Source organism: Manis javanica, chromosome 1, assembly GCF_040802235.1.
Source record: "Manis javanica isolate MJ-LG chromosome 1, MJ_LKY, whole genome shotgun sequence".
Taxonomy (NCBI): domain Eukaryota; kingdom Metazoa; phylum Chordata; class Mammalia; order Pholidota; family Manidae; genus Manis; species Manis javanica.
Window position 1 is genome coordinate 126,403,617 of NC_133156.1, and position 26,329 is coordinate 126,429,945.

The window sequence follows — 26,329 nt, forward strand, 5'->3', positions numbered from 1 at the left end:
TTCCATAAATAACAGTAGAATTCTTCATGTCCCAGCAGTAAGAAGTCTGCAGGGCAGTCAGTGCCAATGATACATATTGCTGGCTGGGAGAAACTGTAGTTTACAAGCTAATTATTGTATAACAAGTTGGCTTTAGATAGCTATTTGAGAGTTTAAAACAGCAGATTTGGAAAGATAAAGTGTGTCAGCAGGTACATTTTTAAAATCTGATTACAAGCAATTGAAAGAATTAAGAAAAACAAGTTAGAAAAAAACCGGTTTATTAAGTAATATCATATAAATAACATGTTACAAAAATTGATTTGCAAAAGGCATATTTACTCTGAGAAATCACTTTTTAAATTGCATTCTTTTCAAATTTAATAAGTTTAAGAAAACAAAGCAACAGCAAAGAAGCCGTTTCAAGGAGCGTGTATTTACCATTTGACTACAACAAAAGGCCCGGCCACACTGAGCTAAAAGCTAATTGTCTCAACCCCATTCTTCTAATACAGAGACTTCCTCATGTAAACTGTGAAGTCAGGACAACTACGATGCTGAAAGCTGAGCAGTGGTTCTCATGCTCAGGTGTTCTCATTGCCAAAGAATGAGCGATACTGAGAAAAACCATATGAATTGAGCACTCCAGCCAGTAAATCTTCAAGGGTGGCATCAGCTTCAATTTAAACTTGGGAGTATTCTTAGTTAAAAACAATCAATAGCAAAAAGCTTTTATTTTCTGGGTTTAAAATCACAAATCACAGTCGAAGAATGCCAAATTGCCTTAGCTTGGTACTACCGAAGACGCACGTAGCATTTATTATAAGGCTCATTCCTACGTGGTTTACTTTCAAAGCAATGAAAATAATCACAAACAAAACAGTCCGGTAACTTTGAAGCGTTCCTATGTTCCTTCCGCGCAAATCAGTTTAACGTTTGCTACACAGCATTCCCCCGGAATACCAAGTAATTCTATACATTTGATTTCTTAGTAAACACTAAACTAATAGATCATAGAAAACTAAAAGCATATAGAAGGTGCCTGTAGACATATTTACATAAATAACGTAGTCTCGAAAGAAAGACCAAGATCTCATTACAGTGGAATGCTTTTTCCGCTACACTGGCTCTATGCCTTATTTGTCAAATTAACCCCATTTGAAGAGAAATTTGAGTTTGCGGTACAGGGGTTTTTAAGAAAATGGAATTAAGCAATGTGTAAAAGCTCTTTTGAAATTAATCTAATAACCCAGTGGCTCTCGGGCTAAGTGCCTCCGTCTTGTCTGCAGTACAGTGCGTAAAAGGGTTTGTTGCCATTTGACCTCCTTTCGGCACTTTTGTGTGTGGGATCTGTCAGGCTAACAGTCCTCCCAAATTAAAAAATGAAAGTGCTTTGTAAATAAGGTCTTGCAAAATGGAGAGTAGATTAAAGATTGTCTCTACAATGTTTAAATTGACGATGCAGAGACCATAAACTTCTGGCTTTAAAAATGAGCTATTTCTTTATTAACTTTTAACAAGTGTGTGAGTCAGTGTATTTCCTTTCTAAGTGGGAGACTATCTCTGCACATTGTCTAGTTGGGGTCTGATGTTTCTTTGTAGAGAATTATCCCTTTAGAAAATTATTCCATAAAGATGCCAAAGGGAGATTAAAAGTGCTTCAACCAGTAATAGTCACCAAACTTTTAAGGAGACCATATTGTAATTCTGAATTATCTGGAAAGGAAAGCTACTCATTAGATTTTAGGAAATAGTTCATGTTCCTGAGATCCACGCACTAAATCCTGATCTTTCCACCCTTATAATCTGATAAAGGAGACTGTGTTGTACTGTTAATGTAAACACAGTGGACTGCTTGGATTTTTAACCCCGTCACAGTTCAAAAAAACATTTTATTTAGATAAAAACAAAAAATGTTACACTAAAAATGATACTTTTCAGAGGATATCTTTCAAAATAGTGAGGATCATGACTTTTAGAAGGTTCTTTCAAAACAATTACACTGCCTCAAAACTAGTGATTAGGTGAAAGTAATTTATTTGGTGGTTCGTTTCCTAGGAAAAATGATTTAGCTGTACTTGACTTAAATAATTATTTTGTGCCCAAAGATCAACTCTGTTCTTTCGTTTCAACTGCATACTTTTAATGATCCTCAAGTATATAGAATTGAGAAATGCCCGATGCATAGTTCATATACTATTATCTCCATTGAAATACCCATTTCAGGCAAAGTATTTGAGGTAAGGTTTTGCTCAGGACAGGTAGTAATTTAGGTACTTAAAAATGAAAGTAATGGAAACATTCTAAAGTTAATTTGGATTCATAAAATTTGGATGCCTAAGGGAGTCAACTTTTAAAAACTTTTTGTACAACTTTTTGGGAGCTGAAAATAAGCACCAGACCAAACATTTTTGTACTGAGTTAAAATTGAATCAGTAGGTTTTGTTCCATCTGAAAATGGAGTCAATTTGTATCCAGATTTCCCTTTATGCTCCTAAACTGTAAAGCTAAGAAAACTCTGTAAAAAAAAAAACATATATTTACTTTGCTCAGATGCTCTCTCTTACAGTTCTATGGAATCATCTTTCCTTCTCCATTTAATTTAGGTTTCTATTTGGGGCCAAATGTTTGCCAGGATTTACACCAGAAAGGGCTCATGAAATGAAGGGGCTTTAAACTTATTCATAATAGCTTAATGTTCTTAAAATTTCAGCTTATTTTAGGAACATCTCAGTGGTTTGAAGAATATCTCCCTATTTTTGAAGTGATCTTATATTTAATAAATTTTATGTTTTCAGTGATTAAAACAAATATTAAAATTTTACCTCTTGCTTTACTTTTCTTCCATCTTTCTAATATCAGGACATGTGATAACAGGACAGAAGCAGTGTGAAAACTGGGCTTAAAACTAGTATTTTTTCCTGTAATCATTCATGTTGATCCTGGTCTCTGGCCGGATGCCTTGGTGGGAAGGGAGACCCACACAGAGTGTTGGAAACTATGGTTCTTATTGTTTCTGTGACGTGGAAAGTCTTAATCATAGGAGATTATTATTCTACCTTGATACTTATACAGAACCTTAGCTCTGGTATTAAATTATCCAATTTCTTAGAGATTCACTTTATCATCAGGTTTTATGGTAAGAGATTGAACAGTTATTCCAATATGTAGTTGTATTAGCCTGTCATGGGTACACTGTACCATCTTCAGAGTGGGATAAAATACCCTGCCAATTACATCTCAAATAATCCGCTGCAGAAGTTGGAAGTTGCTAGTGTCAACCCTCAGACAGTTCAATTAACCCAAAAGTTCAAAAGGAAGATTTCTGATGGTACTTTTCTTTTTACTGGACTATCTTTCTTGATACAATTTATTACATGACATGAAACAGAAGGATAGAGAGCTCTTTAATTTTTACAGTAAGTCGGTGATTAAGGTGCTGTTCTATTGCTATGAATACCAAGTTCTTATTAATTGACTTTACTAAACTATCCTTTTTCAACACTTACTGTGGTTATAATATATATCAATTTATTAGAGTGAAGCCCTACTGTAGTATTTTGCATTCCGGGGTGTGTGTGTGTGTGCATGTATGTGTATGAAGACCTAGCAAAAGAAAACCCTGGAAGCAGGAAATAGCCCAGACAACAAATACTTGTTAGTATACAGGGAAGTCCATTACAAAATCAGAAACCATTCGGGAAACACAAGGAATAAAATGGTTGTAAAAAATTTTCACCCTAATCAGGCACCCCGAAAGACTACATTTCTCTTATTTTAAAGGTGCTGTCTTTACTTCCTGGTAATATGCCTATTTAAAACTCAACTGAACAACAGCATGTTTCCAAACAGAAAATATGTGCTGATATGAAATTATCTCCATATGGAGATGACACTAAGATTATCTGTAGAAAATTAACATTAATTCAAAATAAATTGCCAAGACTAATGGCTGAAGTCAGCATATTTTAAGTACATATTATATATACACAGAGCCTATTTTTTTTTTCTAAGTTCAAAATAAAGATGTCTTCATTATAGTAGTTTGGAAATTTATGATGATGGCACTATGTAAGATTCTAATGATAAGAATCATTAGAACAGCCATATGAAATGAATGATATGAACCTGCCAAAAGGATTAGTTCAGTTCAGTTGGGTCCTCTGGATAATAATTATGATGCTAATTGCATAATTAGAGAAATAATAGAGTAGATGGATTGTACATTACTTTTCTGTCCTAGTTTGAGACCATTACTTTATCATTAGTTCAAAGACAAGGATGCTAGCGTTGTCATAGCAACAAAGTTAAAAACAATGAAAAAATATTAATGCTTCTGAAAGTCAACTACCATTTGAATACAATATTAAACACTCTTGTTGGACGGAATCCATGTTTTCCTTTTGTAAGCGTCTTCCAAACCTGTAATATGTTGGTTTTCCACTATGATCTCAGTGTTCATATGTATCTATCATGTTATGTAAATATATAGATGTTTCCATATGTGAAGGACAGATTATCAGGTTCAAGCATGGCTGACTTTTACCTCCCCATCAAACTCTGAGAGGAGGATTTGAGTTTTATTCAATCTGCCTTTACTAATGCAATTTTATTGTGTAAGAAGTATGTGAAGAATATGAATCATTGTACTTCACACTGCTACTTTCCAGTATACTAGCATAACACTCTTGACAACTACAGACAAGGAGTTAAAATTTGCCTCAGAAAAGTTCTTTCAAGGATGTTTAGACAATTAGACTTATTTGTAAGTAGCCTACTGATGGCACAAACTTTAAAATATGAAGAATATTTCCTTTGTTAACAGTTATTTCCCTTTCCTTTTACAGGGTGCAAGGGCAAATTTTTATGTGTTTAATACTACCAAATTATGAGCTAGTGGCAAAGAAATGAGGTCTTATTGTTTCTTTGTGTTTCTTTTTGAAAGTTGCCATTTAATTTGCTTCCATTCCTCAGGAGGAAAGAGAATCTTAAAACATTGGTGGATTTGATGTTTTCAATAGTCATCGGTGCCAGAAGAAGTTCATGAAGAACAAAACAGGATAGACAGATGTCATTTTAAACACTTTGTGACAGAAATAACCACGCATACATAGTTCATTATCTCCTTGTGAGCCGCTATACCCGAAACAACCTCATAGTTGTTCCTCTCTCATTGCTTTTACTAAAACTATATTGTTGTCATTAAAGCACAGTCCCTTATCCCATTAGCATGTGAAATATACAGTCAGAGCAGTCAGCTGAACTGAGGCAATGGAGTGTACTGCAAAGACCAGGCCAGTGGCACGGGGTACGTTCCAAACCTGCCCTCAGAGAGCAAGGGGAAATACTACTCCCCGGCCCCTCCTTCTAGCGTGGTGCCTGTTGGGCTGACTGACTTGGTTAAGTGGATGCACTAAAAAATAAACATTTGCCTCTTGGAAGCTCATAAAAGTGTACTAGAAAAGAGTCCCTAACATTGGATCCGCGCAGACTGCAGCCATTGACTTTTGGAATGGGTAGAACAGAGAACCCTTCACCGACCAGTGGATAAATAGAAAGAAATAGCAACTCCACGTATTTCAGTGTCGTATTGGAAGATGAACAAGGCAACGGATTAGGAGTCTCTATCGCTGTCCACGCCTCCGTACATGTCGGCGAGCTTTTTGAACCGAGGGCCCCAGTCACTCAGGTAGTCGTAGTCTTGGTCTCCATCTGTGGTCGCCGACTCCAGCGAGCTCAGGGAATCGGCGACGGAGCCGGTGCCCTCGTAGGCGTAAGTGGCCAAGGAGTCGTAGGGCGGGGCAGTGGGGTCCGTGTCATTTTCCTTTAACCTTTGGTTAATGAAATCTCTGACGTCGGTGTTGTCTCGAGCTGCTGGAGTCCGTCGGGGTAGAAAAAGGGCTTCGGGCACAATGTCCCTGCGTAATTTGCTGTCCTCTATGGCTTCAGGATTCCTCAGGGTGCCGATGTCAAAGGCCTGCGTGTCCTCCTCTCCACCACCTTCGTCATTGTAGCTGACAATGTTGTCTCTGATGTCCTCTTTGGAAATGATCAAAGGTTCCTTTTTCCGCTGCCTCCTCAAAGCTGCAAACAACACTACTGTCACTGGAAGCAGAAATAAAACAGAAAGGGAAGGGAAAGTTAATTTGCTACCCAATTAATGTCAGGAAGAAACACTGTGCTCCAATGTAGAGTTTTAAAAGTTCTCTAGGAAACTGCAGACTCAACTTTTATTTCTTTAAGGCTGCACCTGCCTCCTTGCATGATCAAACCAGGAACCCAAACGCAGGAGTAAATATTTGAAAGGAAGTTACAATTTAATAGGAGATAAAACACCTTCATATTTTGTCAGTAGTTCCTTTTGGCTTTGAAATGGCAAACTTGTTCCAAGGTAAGGAAAAAAATAATATAATAATAAAAAAAACCCTCAAACACAGTGAGAGTTCTGCAATAAGAGTGCAAATTATGCTGAACACCTAAAATGCTCTGAAACTGCTTATAAGCACAAGGCTGGCACCTTTGGGAAGTGTTAAAAGGTTTGCATAACTCCACATCTAAAATAACTTTTGCACTATGCCTTTTTTTTGAGAGAAATGTAAAATAAGTTTAAAACTCAAGGTAGAGATGTGAATGTTTGCACACCTTTCCTACATGTGAGGAATATTATTACAGGTAATGCCTAGAGAGACCCAGATACAATTCAGAAAGCCATTTTGACTTCAAAATCAGCCAATTTGAAAGGGGGCAGTAATAATACACATACACCAAATTATTTCTGTTTGAGCGAAACAAAATAAACCCATTTAAGTGGAAACTTAAAAAAAATTTTCTTTCAAAGGTTCATGTTCTGTTAAGTTTGTTGTCCAGAATGTTTGCTCTTTTGATTTTCCTCGTAACTCATATTGGAGGAAAAGCAAGAATTGTGTTTAAATAGCTCCTGATGTTTCTTCACAGCTGGCTGTGTAGAACACAGCTGGCTACCTGTAGAGAGACACATCTAAAAATGGACATATGGGTGGGAAAATAAAAACCGAGCAACAACTTGAGAGAAAACAGCCATTCAGGGCAGAAAAAATGCATTGCTAAACTGGGTTTGTCCAGGGGAATTTATTACAGGAAGACAGGAAGTACTAGTGACAAGGTCCAAATATTATGATCCATGAAAATTGCATCACTGCAATAAGAACTGCGGAATAATGGCTTTTGGTGGGTATGTATACCTACCTATGGGATATATGCCACCCATGTCTATGAATTAAGTTTTCGGGTGTTAATAATATTAATAATAATTGGTTATCTGCTGACAGAGTTCTATGACCCAAGCACTGTGCTAAGTGTTTTACATACTCAATCTCATTTAATTATCACTGTAGCTTTACAAAGTAGATACCCTCATTATAACCCCATTTTACATAAAGGAAATTGAGGTTTAGAGATGATGCATGTACAAGCAGTTGAAATCCAGGTCAGACTAAAAAGCTAACACTCTTACTTACTGCGCTTTGTAGCCTGTTTGGATCATAGACTTTCTAAAGGATATGCAATACTGCCACGTTCAGATGTGTGGTTGTGTAGTTGTACACATTCTCTTCTGCGGCCAGAGAGCATCCCAAATCTTCATTCATCCCATTCATTCAGGATATTTATTTATTCATTCAGAAAATATTTACGTAGGGCCTACTCTGTGACAGGTGTAGTTCTAGGCACTATCAGTAAAAAAAATTGATCAATAGCCCTGTGCTAATAAGGTAGGCAGGTGTGGTGATGGTGGATGGACACAGAGAACCAAAAATAATAAATAAGGAAATTGGTAGAATGTGGTAAGTGCAATATAAGCAAGAAAAAATAAAGCAGAGTAAGGAAGATGCAGAGTACCTCTGTGTGTGAATGAAGGGTTGCGTATGTGTTTTAGGAGGAGATTGCAAGATTGAAGAAGTGACGTTTGAGCAAAGATAGGAGGAGTTATCCAGGAAGTTATCTGGTGAAGAGGAAGAGCTAGAGGAAGGCCGTCAATGGGAGTGTGCCTGGCGTGTTTAAGGAACAGAAGCCCCTGTGGCTGGGCCAGAGGGAGCTGGGCAGAGGAAGAGAGCAGGGAAGGGCCATGTCATGGGCCTGAGAGACTCTGTACATTTTCCCTTTACTCCGAGGTGTGGTGGGCAGGAAATTACAGGGCTTCAGGCAGAGGGATGTTCATAATCTACCCTTTATCCTGGTTTCCAGTGTGTCCAGTGCCAAAGATTTGCAAAACAGAGGGTTGTAGTAAGGTTGGCCTTTTGGATTAGAGAATAGAATCAAGCTGGCTGTGTCGCAAAGAATTAAACTTAGGTGTTTGTGGGTTCATTGCATCATGTAACACCAGATAGCAGGCATTTATCACTTCCTAATTCTTCCCCAGCTTAAGTTTCCTATCTTTTATTTTAGTTCTATGCACACCTGAAAGTATATTTGTGTAGAAGAGAGAGGGCACATTCAGTAATTCAAAGGCATTTGTTCACTGCCTTTCTCTCCTACAGTCACAACTGCCTATATCTTTTATTAGCCTAGTGCCTATCAAACAGGATTTCTTGAGAGTATAACTGTTTAGAAGGGAGATCTTTCCCTAAGCTAACTTTTATAAACTGAAGACATGAATTCTAAGATCATGGAACAAAAACAGTCTGAGAAAGTAGCATACTTTCTTCCGAGTACCTGAGCCCTTCTCGTCTCTCTACCCACTTCTGGCCAGAGGACAGCAGTGAGATTTGGGAGGGGAGTGGGGTCGGGCAGCTGCACTTGGACCAGTCTGTGCTCAGATCCCACCGTAAAACTAGAAGGTAGTAAGGCATTTGAAATCAGCAGGCCTAGGTTCAGTTAAACGATCTGACTTTTGTTTCCTTCTTTGAAAAAAAAAGCAAGAACACTGAACCGAGTGTTGTTGTCAGGAATGAGTTAATAAATGTGAAAGTTTTGCAAACTCGAAAGCACAATAGAGACACAAGATACAGTAGTGTTTTTATTGTTGCTTTATTTTTGTATGTACATCACCTGACCTACTGTCTTGACCTCAGATTTCCTTTGTCAGTGTAGCTCTCCTTCTCGTGTAAAATCTCAGGGTGGCTTCCACTTTCACCTTGGGCTTTCTTTCAGCCTGACATGGCCTGGCATTGTACAGGCCCACAAAAAAGTGCACTGTAGTGTGGAAGCTCTAAGGCTCAGTGGAGAAGACCTGGGTTTAGAACTTAGTTCTACCACCTGTTCGCTTTGTGACTTGGCTACACATGTTGGCACCTCAGTTTTCTTATTTAAGAATAAATATATACCAGATGGTTCTGAGGCATAAATGAGAAAAGCATTTGTGAAGCATGTTTGCCCAGTGTCTAGCTCATGATGTGAGCCTAGTAAAGAATAAATCCCATTTTTCTCCTTTTGTTATTAGGTATAGAATTTTATTAGAGCAGAATTTCAAAGAGGCTAGACAAGATGAAGCACTGAGGCAAGTTAGGACTAATGAGGAGACAGTGAATTCATTGGAGGAAGGAAATGAAAATGGAGGGTAAAGGGAGCTGGTTAGAAGTGAAAAAAGGGGTGGAGAAAATGAGTAGACGATGAGGGAAAAGAAAATGACCTCTGAGATGAGAGTTAGCTCTCCTTCCAGAGATTCCAGGAGAGTCCATAGAGTTCTACCTGAGTGCAGCCCTACCACTTCAGCCCTTCTAAGAACAACCTTCTTTTTCAGTCAAAAAGAATATTCACATCATTCTCTTCCAAAACAATTTTTACAGATTTACACCATTAGAAATACTGATTTGTCTGTGTGTACTGTCAGTTTTTATTTATCCTAGTATCATAAAATGCTTTCCGAGATCTTAGTTGACAGAAACACAGTTCTGTAGTTGAATTTTAAGACTTCTGTTATAATTAGCAAAGCTCTTGTGCTAGGATCCCTAGGTATTCTCTTCATGGAGAAATGTAGGTCTTTACTTTTCTCAAAGTCACTATATAATATTTATATTTTAGAGTTTTTTTCCCCCTGTGTGATACAGGTAAACCCTTAATGCCTTACTCCCTCCCACCTGCCATTGTGTAGGCAAGCTTTATAAATCTTACTTTTATTTTCAGAAGGGCTACATTAGCTAACATTTTATTTCTTTGTTCACAATCATCAAGGGTCTGCTGAGCATTTTCAGCTCAGTTTGTGTGACTAATTAGTTGGTTGGGGGTAAAAGTCACATTTAGATCACTGTTAACTTTGACTTTTGCTTTTACCTTATTTATTTCTTTTAAGTCCTAGATTTATTTCCTGAATCACAGAATTTATTTATTACTGAGATTCAGAAATAGCCATCATATGTATTTCAATCAAAGAATAATGCTAACAAGGTAGTTATGTAACTGGGCAGATCAAAGTAAATTTGCTGGATTAAAGCAAATTTCACAACTTTTTGCTTTCCTGTATGAGAGAGAAAAAGTCATCACAATCTTTCCACGCTTCCATTGATCTTTCCACTTGACCTTTGGAGAATCAGCCATCATCATATCCTCTATGTTGAATGACTTTCACTCTGAAGTTTACAAGTGTTTGGTAGGTTAAACACTAAACAACAAATGAAATGAAAAGGGCATATTGTTATTGCCCTCCACTCCCACTGTGATTCATTCCTAGTCTGATAGACCAGGGAATTTTTTTAATGGAATCATTCCCTGGATAGATCAAGACATGGGCAAATTTCACTTCCATTCATTCTCCAAAGCCATTTTCAAGCAAACACTAGTTCATGGTTAAGCAACGCAGATTCTCAACATATCACTCTACTCACCTAGATCAGGCTGAATGCCTTAATAGGGGAGGCAGATAAACCTAGGGTGTCACAGTAACAGTGTGCAACCCTCTGCATGGGGAGATAAGATTTAGGGAGAAGCAGTTTACCTAGTAGTGTCACGATGCACAGAAGGATGGCAATCAGAGCCCCTGTGCTCAGTCCCGTGGGGTGGATGAGGGCCTCGGCGTGGCAGGACTGCATATTCCCGTGGTGGTCACATGCACAGACACGGACAGTCACTGTCCCGGTGCTGCTTTGGACTGGGTAGTCGTTGTCCGAAATGACCACAGGCAGGAGATAGGTGCTCATCTCGTGTCTATTATAGCCATTTTTCCGAGTTAAGATCCCCGCTGTGTTGTCTGGAACCAGGAAGCAAAGTGGTGAATATATTGGGCTACCACATCACGTACTGGATCAGTTGTGATGGGAATACGGAGATACAGATAAAGATACAAATATGCAGACAGGGAAGGTAACTTGGGCTCATTTACCTTTGTTGTCTTGAATGGTAAAGTTTGAGCCACTGGCCGCTTCAGGGGCCAAAGAGAATGAGAACTGGTGCCCACTGTACGGGTCATCCTTGTCAATGGCCCGTAGAGTCTGAATCAACTGAAATCAAAACCATAAAGCTGCCGTAAAGTTTTGCTGACTCAAAAGTGTTTCTTAGAGTTTTGCAGTAAATTGCTAGACTAAATGATTTCTAATTTTAACTTAAAAATGAGAGCTTCTAGAAAACTTATGATGAATCCACTCTACGTGTAAACCGATGGGTGGGAAAGAGCAAGGGACAGCCCTTTGCTGGAGGGGTCACACGGTGCACGGCAGGGCGTTCAGCAGCTCGCCCTGCCTCATCCTGCTCCATGCCAGGGGCACCCTGGTCGTGACAGCCGAAAATGTCCCCAGACATTGCTCCATGCTCCCTATGGGGTTAAAACCACCCAGGTTGAGAAGCCCTGCCCTGGAGTGATGCAAAGCTATAAAATATCACAATGATTTATGACAACACCTTGAGAAAGTGGAGGCCCTCTTTGGGCAGCCTGTTTAGAAATGCAATCTGGACATGTACAAAAGCCATTGACTTGCAAAAAAGCTAAGAAGGAAATTTGTATAGAAAACACATAACTTCAGCTTCCCACTTTACCATGTATTTTTACAGTGGCACTTCTATTTTGACAAACTGTGACATAATTTTTATATCACTGGCAGAGAAGATCTATTTCAGGTGGGGAAAATGTAAAACAGGAAAGCATTCGTGAGCCTGTATTACTTGTACAGGCGCGCAATGTGAATTTGTGCAACTATGAATTATAGGCAGTTGTAAAATATGTTCTAGTTATTACTTCTCAGTGTATATATGGTAATTAAAAGTATCTGCTCACCAATAAAGATTTTTCCAATAAAGCTGTGACTAATCTATTTTAATGAAAACTTAAGACTGATTTGAATCATCATCAGTCTTTGAGACTGATGAACTTCCAGGTCCTAAAAACTGTGTTCTCTTATACAAGTTAAACATCCATCCTGGTTCTTATTTATAGTATTAATTTTGTTAGCTTTCATTTCATAGATAATTCAAAACTAGCCCTGTGTTCTGTGTATTGTCTGAATTATTTGAAGATTAAATTTATCTCAGTATATTAATTTACTTTTTTATGAAACTCACCTGATCTGCTTTTGCTTTTTCACAGACATAGGTTTCATAGAATTCAGCAAACTCTGGGGCGTTGTCATTGACATCTAGAACTTTAATATATAGGGGTACTCGGCTGCTTTGCTTTGGATTATCTGAATATGCCAAAAAGAAAGGAAGAGTCATTTATATATTGATTAGCAATCTCCTTTAGACAACATTCACTCACTCCTTCTTTCTCGTTCATACACTGACTTCCCAAGGCTGCTGCGAGTACTGTAAGGCATTTTGTACCAACTGGTCACAAAAAAGAATTTGATCGGTGGGTACGTCTGGAGTTGGATGCTTCCGATGGAAATACCTAGGAGACAGAGCTGCCTGTTGGTCCGGTGCAGCTGTATATGTTTATAAACCTCAGAGTAACACACAATAAGGAAAAGTTACCAGGTAAGGTATTTTAGAGGTAGGTTTTAAAGGAAGCCAAGGAAGCAGGAAAACAGGAAAATTTTGGACAAAATGAAGGAGACCAAATGGTTGTTATTGGTCTTAGTGTTTTAGTTTGAGTACTGAAGAAGAGCTAGACATTGTGCTCAGCACTTTGCTATATTATCTTATTTAATCCTTACAAACTGCTGAGGTGGATACAGTTATTTCCCACTGTACAGGTGAGGAAACTGAGCATAGATAACTTAGGCAGTTTGTCCCTGTTCGTAGAGATAGTAAGTCCTAAAGTCTATATTCAAACACAGGCCTGTTTGGCTCCGAAGCCCAGCCTGCTCATCTAGGATAATAGAGGGCAGAATCAATGTTTGAAGACCTGTGATAAATGAAGTATTTTGTTTGTCTTCTATGACAACAGGTACTATTCTGGGTAATGTAGAAGAGAGCTTCCAGGGCTCAAGAATCAGGAGTCAGAATCTGTCACCTCCATTGTCTTCATTCACTTCAGTCATGTGTCTATTCATTTGTTCTCTTCATATTTAGTAAGCATCTAATATCTAACATGTGCCAGCCTCTACTTGAGGTGCTAAACTCATGGAGAACATAACAAAGATCCTGCATCCTGAAGCTTTATTCTATGGGGGTAGGCAAACTATAAACACATAAATACACAATGTATCAGAATACATTATATATTTGGAGAAATTAAATGGAGAAAGTAACATGGAAAAGGGATTGGAGAGAGATGAAGGTGCTACTTTGAACAGGGTGAACAGGGATGGCTTCCCTGATGAGATGCCGTTGTGCAGAGACATCAATAAAGAGAAGGATTAAGTCATGTGAATATTTCTGGCTTTCCAGATAGAGGAAACAGCAACTGTAAAGACCCTGAAGGGGGAATGGGCTGGTTTTGTATAAGCTCTTGGTTTCTGTCATATCAAAGCTAGTTGAGAAGTTTGGGCAGTAAGATTTTTAAGCTTGCCTTGCATCTAAATTTTGCTCAGATTATTCTTCCAAAGTTAGAGCTGCTGGATATGAAGTTTTAAAAACTCTTTATCACTAGTACTTTCAAAAACATCGCAGAAATATTAAATCTTAAAAACAGAAATTTGTAGGCACACAGCTTAAACTACACACGAAAGAACTTCTTCAGTAAAAATTTCATGATGTTGTAAAGAATGGTCCTTTTCAGTGGGAAATAATTTTGTAATTTTAAAGCTTTAAGTTCTGTTCTGTTCTTGGTATCTCCACATAAATTCTGAAGAGCAAATTCCTACTTCACAAATTTATAATGAGGAGTTCTTACCACTTTTAAAGAGCAATGCTTCATTTTGCCCATTATTTATTATGCTACTTAATATCTTTCATCCACTTCAAATCTCATGAGTTGTCGATAAAGAATACAATTGTAGTACACCATTTGAAATGGAATATTTCACTTGATATCCAATTGAGCTAAAAATGTTTCAACTTTTAAAAACAAAAACAAAAACTGAAAAATTAGCTATAATTTAGAAGTCTATTTGTAAAACATTTAAGTGTTATTTTAAAGATCCTTTTCCTTTCATGTACTTAGATCTACACATTGTGTTTACATTACACAATTTTCACTGTGTATGATCATTTTATTTGAAGCATTCTGTTGGCACTATTTTTCTTGCCTTAAATTCATGGGCACTGCCATAAAAATTCATTCCAAACATTCATTGATTACTTGGTGGTCTGTATTGCTCACTTTGGTGTATCATGGAAAAGCTAACATTTGTATCTCTCAATTTTGTAATGATTTTGAAATAGAAATTCTGTAGAAAGCTAGAGGATGAATATCCTAAATAATGCCTACATTTAAAAATATTCTCCAGTTCTGTGTGCCCATTTTTTTTTCCAGTTGTTTCTGTAATGTTTTGACATACAAGTTTTCTGGAATCAAATCCAACATGTAGCAATTCAGCCTCATTTGAGAGGTACGTTCCCATTTTATTGTTTCCAAACTGCAGAACTTCCCCAATTGCCTCTGCATTTGTGAATGAACCAACACATGTCTAGAAGACACCTTATTGCACATCATTACAGCATTTTTCCACTTAATATGTATGAAGCAGGATCATCAATACATGGTGATGAGTTTCAGCTGTGCTTCAGCAGCCCTTGCTGGGACATTCACTCTGTCAATTGCGACAGCAGTGCCATGAGGTTGGACTTACTGATTTCTGTTGCTATCACTGTAATGTTGTGCCACAGCAATGTTTCCCGGTCAAGGAGCTTCGATGTAAAAATCGAACCATTTCCAGAATCGATGTTGAATATTCTGTCCATATCTGTGTGTCGATCGACTGAGTACCTGAAAATGTGGAGTAGAATTTAGAAAGGTTTTCTTTGTATTTGCTATTGTCACATTCTGAATCTATTCCCAGAACATCTTTGGTATGCATTTTTTCCCTGCAAACTTGTAGCATGTATCTGAACATCTACAACTTAACATTAAGCAAAATATTCTGAGAAATTAGTTCTTTACAGTTGAGATCTTACTAGTAAACCTACTGGACAAGTTGCAGGTTTTGAGAATCACCAATAAAGTTTCTTTTTTTATGTAATTTTGATCAAGTTTATATAGTAATTATTATATTTTAAGTCAATGTTTTTAGAACCGTAGAACTTTAATTTGTGCACATGTGTGTGTGTTTGTGTGCATAAATTGGGTTATTAGCTATTTTTCTATTATCTGCTTTACTTTTAAAGTCATTATGCTGAAAGAAGCAAAAGATAGCTAGTGTGGCTGAAGTTAGTGAGGCAGGAGAGGGAGACAGGAGGTGAGGTTGGGGAGAGATCCCGAGGCTGAACTGTAGGGCAGGCTGGCCATGCTGAAGAGTTGGAATTTATTCTAACAACAATGTGAATCTACCACTGGATGCTAAGAAGGGGTGTTTCACAATCTAAATCATGTTTAACCTTTGTTTACTGATTGAATTAAGGAGCATGGTTGAATGGTGCTGTCATAAACTGATAGGAGAGAAGTGAAGAACAGGACTTGAGAAAGATCGTAAGTTTCTTTTGATGTTGAAGCTGAGATGTGGGAGGGATGTCCAGGAAGAGATATCTAGTCTGAAGCTCAAGATCAAGATCTGGACTGACAACCTGGATTTCCTACTCAACTGTCTGGGAAGAGAACATTCAGGAGGGGAGAAAAACACTAAGGGAATAATCAACCACTTAAAGGACATATGGGGGAATGGAGACTACAGACCCACAGGGACTAGAACAGCACCCAGAGCAGAGTAGGAACTTGATAAATATTAAGGAGAATTTGGAGAATTCAAAGAAAAATAAAAACTAGGAAAACTTTTGGTCATTAGAAAACAAAGGAGAACAGAGTTTTCAACACTGAAATTGATAGAAGACCAGTAGATCTTGAGAAATGTTATCTTCTTTATAAATTTATGTCTAGTTTTTGGAATAACTATGTAAGGGGAAAATATATAAGCATTCTATTTTATGGGGGTTACATAAAAGAAAAAACTCAGAGGGAAGTTGATATGTTAAGGCCATTAGGAAAAAGAATTGCCCATTTCAGCTATATTTTCAAAACTTACATCATGATAGGAGATTTAAAAATGTTGGCTCAGTGTAAATATAATTTAAGCAAATTACCTAACTGGTCATACACATGTGAAATTATTATGAGTGCTGTAAGAAAAATAAACTCTTGTTACTAACTTGCAATAATGTGCCATGCCCAAGATTCTATTTCAATTAATTATTTTGTTTTAAAATGTAACTAGTGAATTAAAATAAACAATATATTTTATCTTACTAAAATCTATTTTTGTCATCTAGCAGGGGTCTAAATTAAATAGGTGTTTCATTATTTAGGTTCTTTAAGCCTAATTTTAAAGAAAATTAATGAAGTTCACAAAGGATATATATATCAAGTTCGGTTAGAATTTTAGTTTTCATTTATATAAAACTATTTCTTTTATTATCAAAAGGGCAGAAACAGATGAGACAGTTATTGTTTTTGCCATTTATGTCATGAATCAGCATTTATGAAGAATTTAGGCAACAGTATTGAACTTGCTTGATCACCTTTTTTCATTTGAGAATGATAAATATTTATAGCACATGATTAATTACCAAAAAGGAAATTTCAATATCCATAGACTTTGTAAGAAATCTAATAATTGTTACAAATATAACTTTTTTCCTCATGAAATATGTCAACTTAAAATGACCTGCTTATTGTCTTTATAAGCTGTTACCATTTCATACATCAGTAATCTTATTGTTACTCATCTCTTTTCTTCCTGCTACAGTTTATGTTTTACAAGTGATATATTTCCCCAGTAAGCCTTGAAGTGAAGGGTAACGGGTGAGGAACTTTTAGTTAAAGGCAGCTTTTGATTTTAAAGAGCAAGTAACTAGGAAATACCAAAATTGCATATTACTTTTTTCCTTAATGGAGTGATTAAAATATTAATAATAAACCTAAAATGTCTACAGTGTTTAGGAAAGATGCTTGCACACAAAGCCTTGTTTGTTGCTTTTCTTTCCAAAGTAATTTCAATTTATGTCTAGGATATTCACCATCAGTCAGTTAATTGTAGTCATAACTGATAAGGAACAAGGTAATCAATCTCATCGGATTATACCAGATCATTTTAGGTGGACTTTTTTTTTCTAGAACTTTATTGTATTCTGTGATTCAATAGTTTGTCTTCTAATCTGTCCTTCCAAGTAAGGAGATTCATGGGTTAGAAGGGGAAGTGTATTTGCATGTAAATTTTTCATAGTATGTATTCAGAATAACGTTTTATAAGACTCATGGAAATTCAAGGGCATTTTTTTATAAAGTTATTGGAAGAAAATTATTGTATGTGGTTAAAGAATTAAAGATTTGTGCCTGCATAATGATAAATAAATGTTTGGGGGAAGAACTTCCTACTATTAAGTATGTACCTAACATTGTCAAGCACCTAGTTCTTCAATATTTATATCTTGAATCATCAGAAACTATATAAGGATGTACACTCTTAATATAAGAATCCATTTTATCCTCCGGAAGGCATCACTGGAATATGCATTTATATACCAGCATATCTATGTGTATTTCTGTCCTTAAATCTATATCTATATATATGAAATCCATATGTACCAATGGAAGGCTGGCAAAACTTCAAAATTTGCTGATAGCCAACACAGTCTGACAAACTATCTACTTCCTTTAATATAGTGGGTAAAAATGGTTTTGGTATAAAAGTTAAATAGACAAAAATTCACTCCTTATTCCCAGAAGACATTATATCTTTCAATTAAAAATGTGTTGACTGATCAAAGAAGTAACTGATGCTCATACTTATAATCTTGAAGCATTAACACTTTTTAATTGGTCTTGACATTGATTTGCTAAGATTTTTCCTTACATAGAACAGTCTCCAAGTGGGAGAACAGTTGTGAAAGTACTTAAAATTATTTGTGTTACATAGGTGAGTATCATCATTCATTTTCCTGATTAATAATATTAAATGTCTATGGATTCACACTTGACTGATGGAGCTCATGTGTTGCTACTTCAGGTTGGTCACCGTGCAATTCAAGGAGTCTGTAGATACTTCAGTAGAATGATAAAACAACAGTCTATTTTCCCAATGATTTAAAGTTGTTCCTTGAAAGTAAGCCAGGCATTTCTGTTTTGTTTTGTTTTAGTTGTGGAACTTGCCACAAGTTTCTTTGGAACAAAGGGCTCAATGGCTAAAAAGTTAGAAAACAACTTCCTTAAAACATCACTGTTTTATCTGTACTTTATGCAGCAGCCAGTGAGATCCTTTTACAAAGTAGTTTTGGATTAGGTAACACTTCTGTTCAAAACTTTCCAGTGGTTTCTTAGCTCAGTCAGAATAAGATCCCGTCTATATCAGGCTACAAACTTCGGTAGGACCTGCTGCATTCACCACCGCCCAAACCTTCCCGTCGCCTCCTAGGTTTCTGCTTCGCTCACTCCCCTGCAGCTTCCTGGCAGCCTAGCTGCTCCCCCTACCTGTGGAGCAAGCTCCGGTGTCAGACCTCACCCTTGCTCTTCCCTCTTCCTGGGATGTTCTTCCCCACACTGTCAACTTGGTTCATCCCTTCAGTTCTGTCAGATCTTCACTTAAGTGATTTCCTACCAAAGCCAAGCCTGACTACCCTATCTAAAATTGTGCACCAGATAAACCTAAGGTCTCTATACCCTATCTTATTTCACTGCTTACAATGTATTTTACCTCATATATCACTACATATTTATTGTTTGTTACTTCTGTTTTCCCAGTTAGAATGTAAGCTCCATGAGATTAGGACCTGGTACTGTTCTCTGTTGTATCCCCAATGCCTAGAACATGCTGGCATATGGCAAGTGCCCTGATAACAATATATTTGTGAACTCACTGGCAAGAGTTCCTCTAGCTTGTCAGCCTTCTTACTTTCTTTATGGGGAATAATTTACACATGATATTCTGGTTTAGCACTTTTCTCATGTAGTCAGCTAAGTTGCTGGCTAAACGCTGGAAGTTGTTGACTCCACTGCTTTTATGATACGCGTCTGGAATACAAAGCATCCGCGGTCTCAGAGCAGTGAGGCTTTCTTGCAACGTGATGTACATCTAAGGTGTAAAGAAAAGTATGGGGAGAATAGAGCTTGCTTTACATAGTATAAATTTGGATTTAGCTCTATTAATTTCCCCAGGATTTCACAGACATTTATTATAAGATGGTTCTTGTTTTTATCCATGTCTGCAAAAGAAAAAAAATTATGCTCCAAATGGAGTGTAATTCTGCCTCTGAGTTGCATGATAGGTTCTTCCACACCGAAAAACAGACTGTGAAGCCCAGTGCTCTGTTTGTTAAAAATCACAATGCTTTCTCCATGCCACTTTTCAACAAATCTAAGAGCTTAAAAAAAAAATTCCAGGTCCCTCAGCTGCATTACTTCACACCACTTCCATGTATGCAGTAAACTCATTTTATGTGCCCCTCCACCTAAATGTTGTGTTTTAGGTTTATGCTGTTGCTAAAATAATAAGTTGAGCAAGGAGAGTTAATATGTTGTTTAGAGTAGTTTCTCAGGAAGACACAAGTGTCTAATTGGGAAAAAAGGATTCCTCTTTTCTAACCCTCAGGTAGGTACTTGAATGTACTGTGCCACACAAGTATGCTTACTTGACAGGATTCCTGGCAGCGTCTGGATCTTGGGCTGTGACCGCGCCAATTGTGGTGTTTATCTGAGCATCCTCTCTTACTTGTAGGATGTAGGCCAGTTTGCTGAAGGCAGGGGGCTCATCCACATCTTCCACTGTGATTCTCACGGTGGCTGCGTCTTTGAATGGACCCAGGTAGAGAAAGCGGGATTCAACGTGAGGGTTGGAGGCTTCCACTTTGAGGGTGTACACTTTCTTCTTTTCAAAGTCCAAGAGCTTGGTTAGTGGGAGTGGGGTGGGAGAGAGAAAAATGACATATTTAAAGCAGCCAAGACACAAAAAACTAAGACATGAGCCATTTTTATGCAAATCACTGATAAATGAATGTGATCATATTGCTTAGAGACATCACTATAACGCTGTGATAATGGGCAAAGTCATGGGAGTTCAGATGCCATGCAGTCCTGAGGCAAGTGCAGGATGAAACCACGCCTGCTATTGACTTGAAAGTGGGCCCTGGGGTGCAAGGTATAATGGACAGGACAGGGAACCTGGAAGCAGCCTTTGTGACTGCTTGGAGACAGCCATGCCAGTGGCAAGTTGGTAAATATGTAGTAGGTTATTCTGTGCCAGATGTTGTCACATCAACTTTAATCTAACACCTAATCAGCGTTTAAAATTTGCTGATATTTAGGCCCCACTTTGAACCATTAAACCAAAATAGTGGGTCTGGGGTGGGGATGGGTATCTATACTTTTAAACACTTCCCCTAGTGATTCTAACGTGCAGCCAGAATTGAGAACTGCAGGTTTGCATCTTGACTTCCTCTTTCCCATTCAGATAAAACAGACTAAAAACGTGTGTGTGTGTGTGTGTGTGTGTGTGTGTGTGTGTGTGTGTGTGTGTGTGTGTGTGTCTGTGTTTTATCATCATGAGATGATAAAATATTCCAAGTGATAATCTGATAAGGGCATTGAGCTCATTACTTGCCAAAGAAGGTAATAATGGTTGTTGTCAGAGGTCTTTAGGAAAAACTATCTCTGTTTCTGGAGACATAGTGAACCCAAATGCTGGTTGCTGACTTTTAGTTTCAGATAATCATATGACAAGATTCACTGGAAATACAATTAATCAAGACATCAGTGAATGGGATTCAGTCAGCTAGGCAAAATTTCAGTTTGAATCTGATAAGGCACCAAGAAAATTAAAAAGGTTAATGTACACTAATGGGCTTCCTAATTATATTATAGTATAAAACATTGGTCTGAATGTCACTTCAACATGTTTTATTGTGTTTCCAGGCACTAAGCCACATAATCCAAAGCTTAAAAAGAAAAGAGTTTTCTTGTTATTTACACCCATTTATTTATACCCATATTTAACAGCAAATATAATGGTGTGTTAAAGAAGAGAGAAAATATTACACCATGCATGATAAAAGTGAAATCATTTTAAAAAGTAACCAAAACAGATACTATTTTTTGCTTTGAAACACACAGTTTTATTAATTTTAATATTTTGCCACCCTTGTACAATGATTTGTGGTGCTAGACAGTTTGAGGGTTAAACAGTGAATGAGTACATAGGGGAAAAGTAGGAATTCAGCATATGAAAATTTTATTGTTGTGTTCCAAAAAGTAGCCCAAAACCTTGCAGGAAATTCATGTTACTTAATTTATTTTTGCTGTCTTTTTATATGGTCTCTCTCTAATTCAGGTCATTTTTTCATCAGTGCTGTATTAGTCTTTTCCTTCAATGCATATGCCAGAATTTGTAGTTACACATTTCTTGTTAGCTTCCTTGTCTCTTCCCTGCTTGGACTGGGTGTTCCATGAGAGCAGAGACCATTCTGTTGAATGTACTATTGGGACTCCAGTATCTTGTACAGTGCCTGGCACTATTTGTTTATTTATTGTGCTTTGATATTATGTACTTCATGTACTTTAATTTATATCATTTAAAAATATCATTTATTTACCTACTAGGTTTTTAATAAAAATTTATGGAAAGTATGAAATTAATGAATGCATCAGATTATTGAGGAACCCTAAAAGCCAAAGAGATCACAATGTAATTAGACTTGGTGTTTTAAAAGATATAATCAGTAGAAGAAAAATCTAGAGGAATGTTCATGTGAGATGTAATTGCCCCCAGGTACTCGGGGACCTGAGGAAAGTAAATGTGATCATTTGTATGGTATTTAACACACAGCATTACCTTTTTGACAGTTATAATGCCTTCTTGTGTTTCCTGGTCGGTGATGACGTCAAACATGTCCAGCCCCTCTCCCTCTGTAATGCTGTACTCAATTTCAGCATTTTCTCCCACATCCGCGTCACTGGCTTTGATCCTGCCAATTGGCGTACCCGATGGAGAGGATTCAGGGGTTTTAAACTGGTACGTACCTATTAATCACCAGACATACATAAGTCAAAACACAGCATCCTCTAACATAATAAAAACAAAACCCATTTTCTAACAGTGGTTTTAGACATTACCACGAATACAGGCAGATTTGTACTTTCCTTAAAATAATTAAGGGCACCCTATTCTCCTCAGGTCTTTACTTTTATGATGGTTAGGAATATTTCTTCTGTCACGACCTGTCTCTTTGCAAATGGAGAATACTTTTCTTGTTCTGTAAATAGGTTTCTAGGTTCATGGTGTGTGTGATTGTGGGGCTGAACTGCTAGGAAAGGGCTCAGAAGGTTTTAAAGCCCCCTGTTGACATAATCGCGCAGAAAAGAGTAGAAAAGAATTTAACCTGACCTGTGTCTTTAAACCAATTACTGGGTATTCTTTAAAAGATTTCTTTCTGTCATTGCTAATAATAACTGAAGGAAAATAAATTACGGCAATTTGGAGAATGTATCCAAGTAGACATTCTCTCACCCATTCGTGGAGCTGGTCTGGTCGCAGTTAGGGATATAGATAAATACATGGAGAGCCAAAGCTCATAAAAATTATTTTTTTTTTACCAATTCTTTTAAAGTTTATGATATTTTTCTATGCATAGGTTTTTTCCCATTCTTGTGTTTAGATTAAGGATTTAAAATCTATTTTTCATAGATACACACTTTTATTTATGGCCTTATGTTGCAAAATTAGTTTAAGGAGATTGCATGTGAGTTTCAGTTTAGATCTGTCAGGCCAGCATATACTTAGGACCAAAAGATAAAAGAATGAAAACAAAACTGACTCTACTCCCATTGGTTACATTTTGCTGACCATTAACTCCCATTTTTTAGGAAAAAAATACAGACTATGACACTAATAAAATGTAGTCATTCAGTAATGTCTGTCCATTAAGTATTGGGCTCATCCTTGATAAAATGATAAAAACAGGCCAAGTTGTTTTCTATAGGTGTCCTCTCCTCCTGTTTCAGTAATGATCACAGGGTATCCAAGGAGAAGACAGAGAGGGGTCAGGTCCCAGTGGTATCAGGTGCTGGTGAATCATTTTGTTTTCCTTCCTGAGGGCATTCCCTGCTAAGGAGAATTTTGGGCAAAGTGTTGGCAAACCTGATATTTTTCATTTCAAGCCTTTGTGGCAGAAATTTTAGGGCTTATAATACCCTTATTCTACCCATTAAATCAGGAATTGGTTAGTTATTCTGTTTTCTTACATTTAGCTAACTGTGATTAACTACTTAAAAAAAAGTAAAGAAAATATAAGGATGTCCTGTTGATACGTGCATATCTCCGTTATGAAAGAAGCCGAGCAGCTTAAAAATGCAGTGATTGGGTAAATGGGTTTCCTATTTAATGATAGGCAGCTATTTTCTCCTGGAAGACAGGATTCAGGTAATTTTCTTAGGAGTTCATGGCCAGAAAGGAATTTTGTTCCTAGAGGAAAAATTATATCGACAACAATACCCACTTGAGATACTTTCTGTGAAAGGATCTAGTGAACTGCTTGATAAAAAGTGGGAATTTAAGAATGCTGTTTCCCTTTCTTCTTCCTTCCTGTCTAGTCTTAAGAGTTAATGATTTTAGGGATGACTTTCAGTTAACCATAATGTAGAAAACTGTTTATAATTACAAATGGATTAAGTACATAGTTATTTCCTCAGTTTTATTTTTAGAAACAGTAAAATGATAAATCCTTCCCTTACAAACCTTCTTGAGGATTTAAGAGATTACATGCCTGATTAAATTCACAAAACATAGTCAGATTTTTCCTGACAAATAGCAGCATGCTTATATTCACATGTTCTGCACAAGCAAATTTATGACTATGGTAGTCTTTTTAATAAAGAAGAACAAAACAATGATGTTTTGTTTACAGCAGCCATATCAGAAATCCTTTAGCTAATTACCAATAGAGGAACATCAATGTTCACATCTATTGAACATAAATGTTGTCAAATTATTTTTAATAAAGTGCCAGTTCTAAGTTCACTAATTTTGACAATTAATAACAACAGTGGAAAATAAATATCATGCTTGGAGTTTTACAAAAGTGCACAGAAGAAACTCATTCAATCAAATGTTCCTACTCTGGGGAAACCGGGGTGGATTGTCGTTGACGTCGGTCAGTGTGATGTTCACTGTGGTGGTCCCAGATAACCCCCCCATCTGGCCGCCCATGTCCTTGGCTTGAATCACCACTTGGTACTGCTCCCTGTTTTCTCGGTCCATGTTGAGCAAAGCCGTCTTGATGATACCTATGGATATGAAATTCAGAAGTAGAAAAGGATGCAGTAAAAATACTTGATCAAATCATTTATTTATACAAACATAGATTGTCACCTATAATATGCAAACACTATCTAGATGTCATGGGTGACATAAAGATGATTATAGGTAGCCTGTATTGTGAAGGGGAGATAGATACATTAAAAAACCCTATAATATGAGGAAACTAAGTACAAGTCAAATCCTGAAATACATGGACTGTAAGTAGTATAAATATACTATAGCATAGTGAAATAGAACTTGGCATGTGTTATAATGGTATACTACAGTAGTTGCTTGATAAAAGGTGTATTATGAGGAAATTGTTAAGAAAGCCATATACTGACTCTTGAATTTCACTTTACTGAATTGGCTAATTAGTCATCAGATATACCTACCATTCTGAAGGTTCTGAGGATATTTCTAAACCACAAAATTATTGTCTTAATAAAACACAATATTGGTTTGCTCATAATTTTCATCTGTATGATTCTAGGAAATTTAAGTTATCCTAAGGCCAATGTGGACATCAGTCATTTCAACTGGTCCCAGCAGTAATCAGGGTTCTTAAATTAATTTCAATTTATCTCAATTGTAAGATAGTAATAAAATAATTAGTTAAGGAGCTTCTAAAAGTTTGCCTAATCTCTGTGTAGGTTTTACACTTAAATTAACAACATTCTTTCAAAAATCTTTTTAGACTTTAAAGGCTTTGAAAACTTTAAAGCCTTCTCTGGAAGCACATTCCAGTGCTTCATTCAACCAATGAAGTTGAAAATATATACTTTTTATTTTTAACAAGAGTATCTCCAACAACAGGTCAATTTTATTCCTATAGTCCTGATTTCAGTAAAAGTGTAGTTACATTCTGTTTTCCAAATAATAGGACTTCTCTCCTTAAACACAGGAGATCACCTTAGCCTTTTCTACTTCAGGTTGAATAATTCTAATTTTTCAGAACTCAATGTTCTTCAACTCAACATTTTCTTTCTCCTTGGGATTCTTTCCAAGTTCATTGCACCTCTTAACACATCAATTTCCAACTGGATATAGTAACCTCGACAAGTTTTGGTTTCTACTGGCAATAATGGATGTTTGAAAAATGTATAAAAGGAACTCAACTCCTATTATGATAGCAAAAATGTGTGTAGCATTTACTATACTGTACAAATGATATTTACTAAAAAAATAGTTCATTATAAGATAGTATGTAACTTTTTGGGGAAAGTGCAGAAAAATTAGATGTTGAAGAAAGGATCCCATTAAGGCCATCTACTTCATTAGGGCAGTATCAGTTAGGACAGGCTATACAATGTAATAACAAACAATGCAAAGCCTCAGTGGTTTAGCAGAACTAAAACTAGTTTTTTTTCATGCTCTGAGGAGGCCAGCAGGAAGCTCTGCTCATAACACCTAGATATCCAGGCTGGAGACTCTTTCCAACATTGGTTTCATCTGTGATCATCCATGATCTCAAGAGGAAAGGAACTTGGTAGATAGTGCACCAGGCCTAGAAGTCCCACTTGGAAGTGACTCACATCACTGCCACACTTCACTGGCTCAAATAAATCACATGGCTACATCTAGCATCAGAGCGGGGTAAAGAGATGCAATCCTAACAAATAATTAGAGAAAGA

General features: G+C 37.0%; 1 protein-coding gene across 2 annotated transcripts in view; it reads right to left on the reverse strand.

Moving 5' to 3' along the window:
• Positions 1-252: 252 nt before the first annotated feature.
• CDH6 (cadherin 6) overlaps positions 253-26,329 on the reverse strand; it is a 148,205-nt gene continuing 122,128 nt past the window's right edge. For both annotated transcript variants that reach the window (XM_017656048.3, XM_037001668.2), the window contains exons 5-12: positions 24,515-24,682; positions 22,233-22,420; positions 20,038-20,291; positions 15,054-15,190; positions 12,442-12,563; positions 11,270-11,387; positions 10,886-11,137; positions 253-6,084 (exon numbers count right to left, since the gene is read on the reverse strand). In XM_017656048.3, the coding sequence (XP_017511537.2) occupies positions 5,594-6,084; positions 10,886-11,137; positions 11,270-11,387; positions 12,442-12,563; positions 15,054-15,190; positions 20,038-20,291; positions 22,233-22,420; positions 24,515-24,682 (1,730 nt within the window). In that variant the 3' untranslated portion in view covers positions 253-5,593. The remainder of the gene's footprint in view (positions 6,085-10,885; positions 11,138-11,269; positions 11,388-12,441; positions 12,564-15,053; positions 15,191-20,037; positions 20,292-22,232; positions 22,421-24,514; positions 24,683-26,329) is intronic.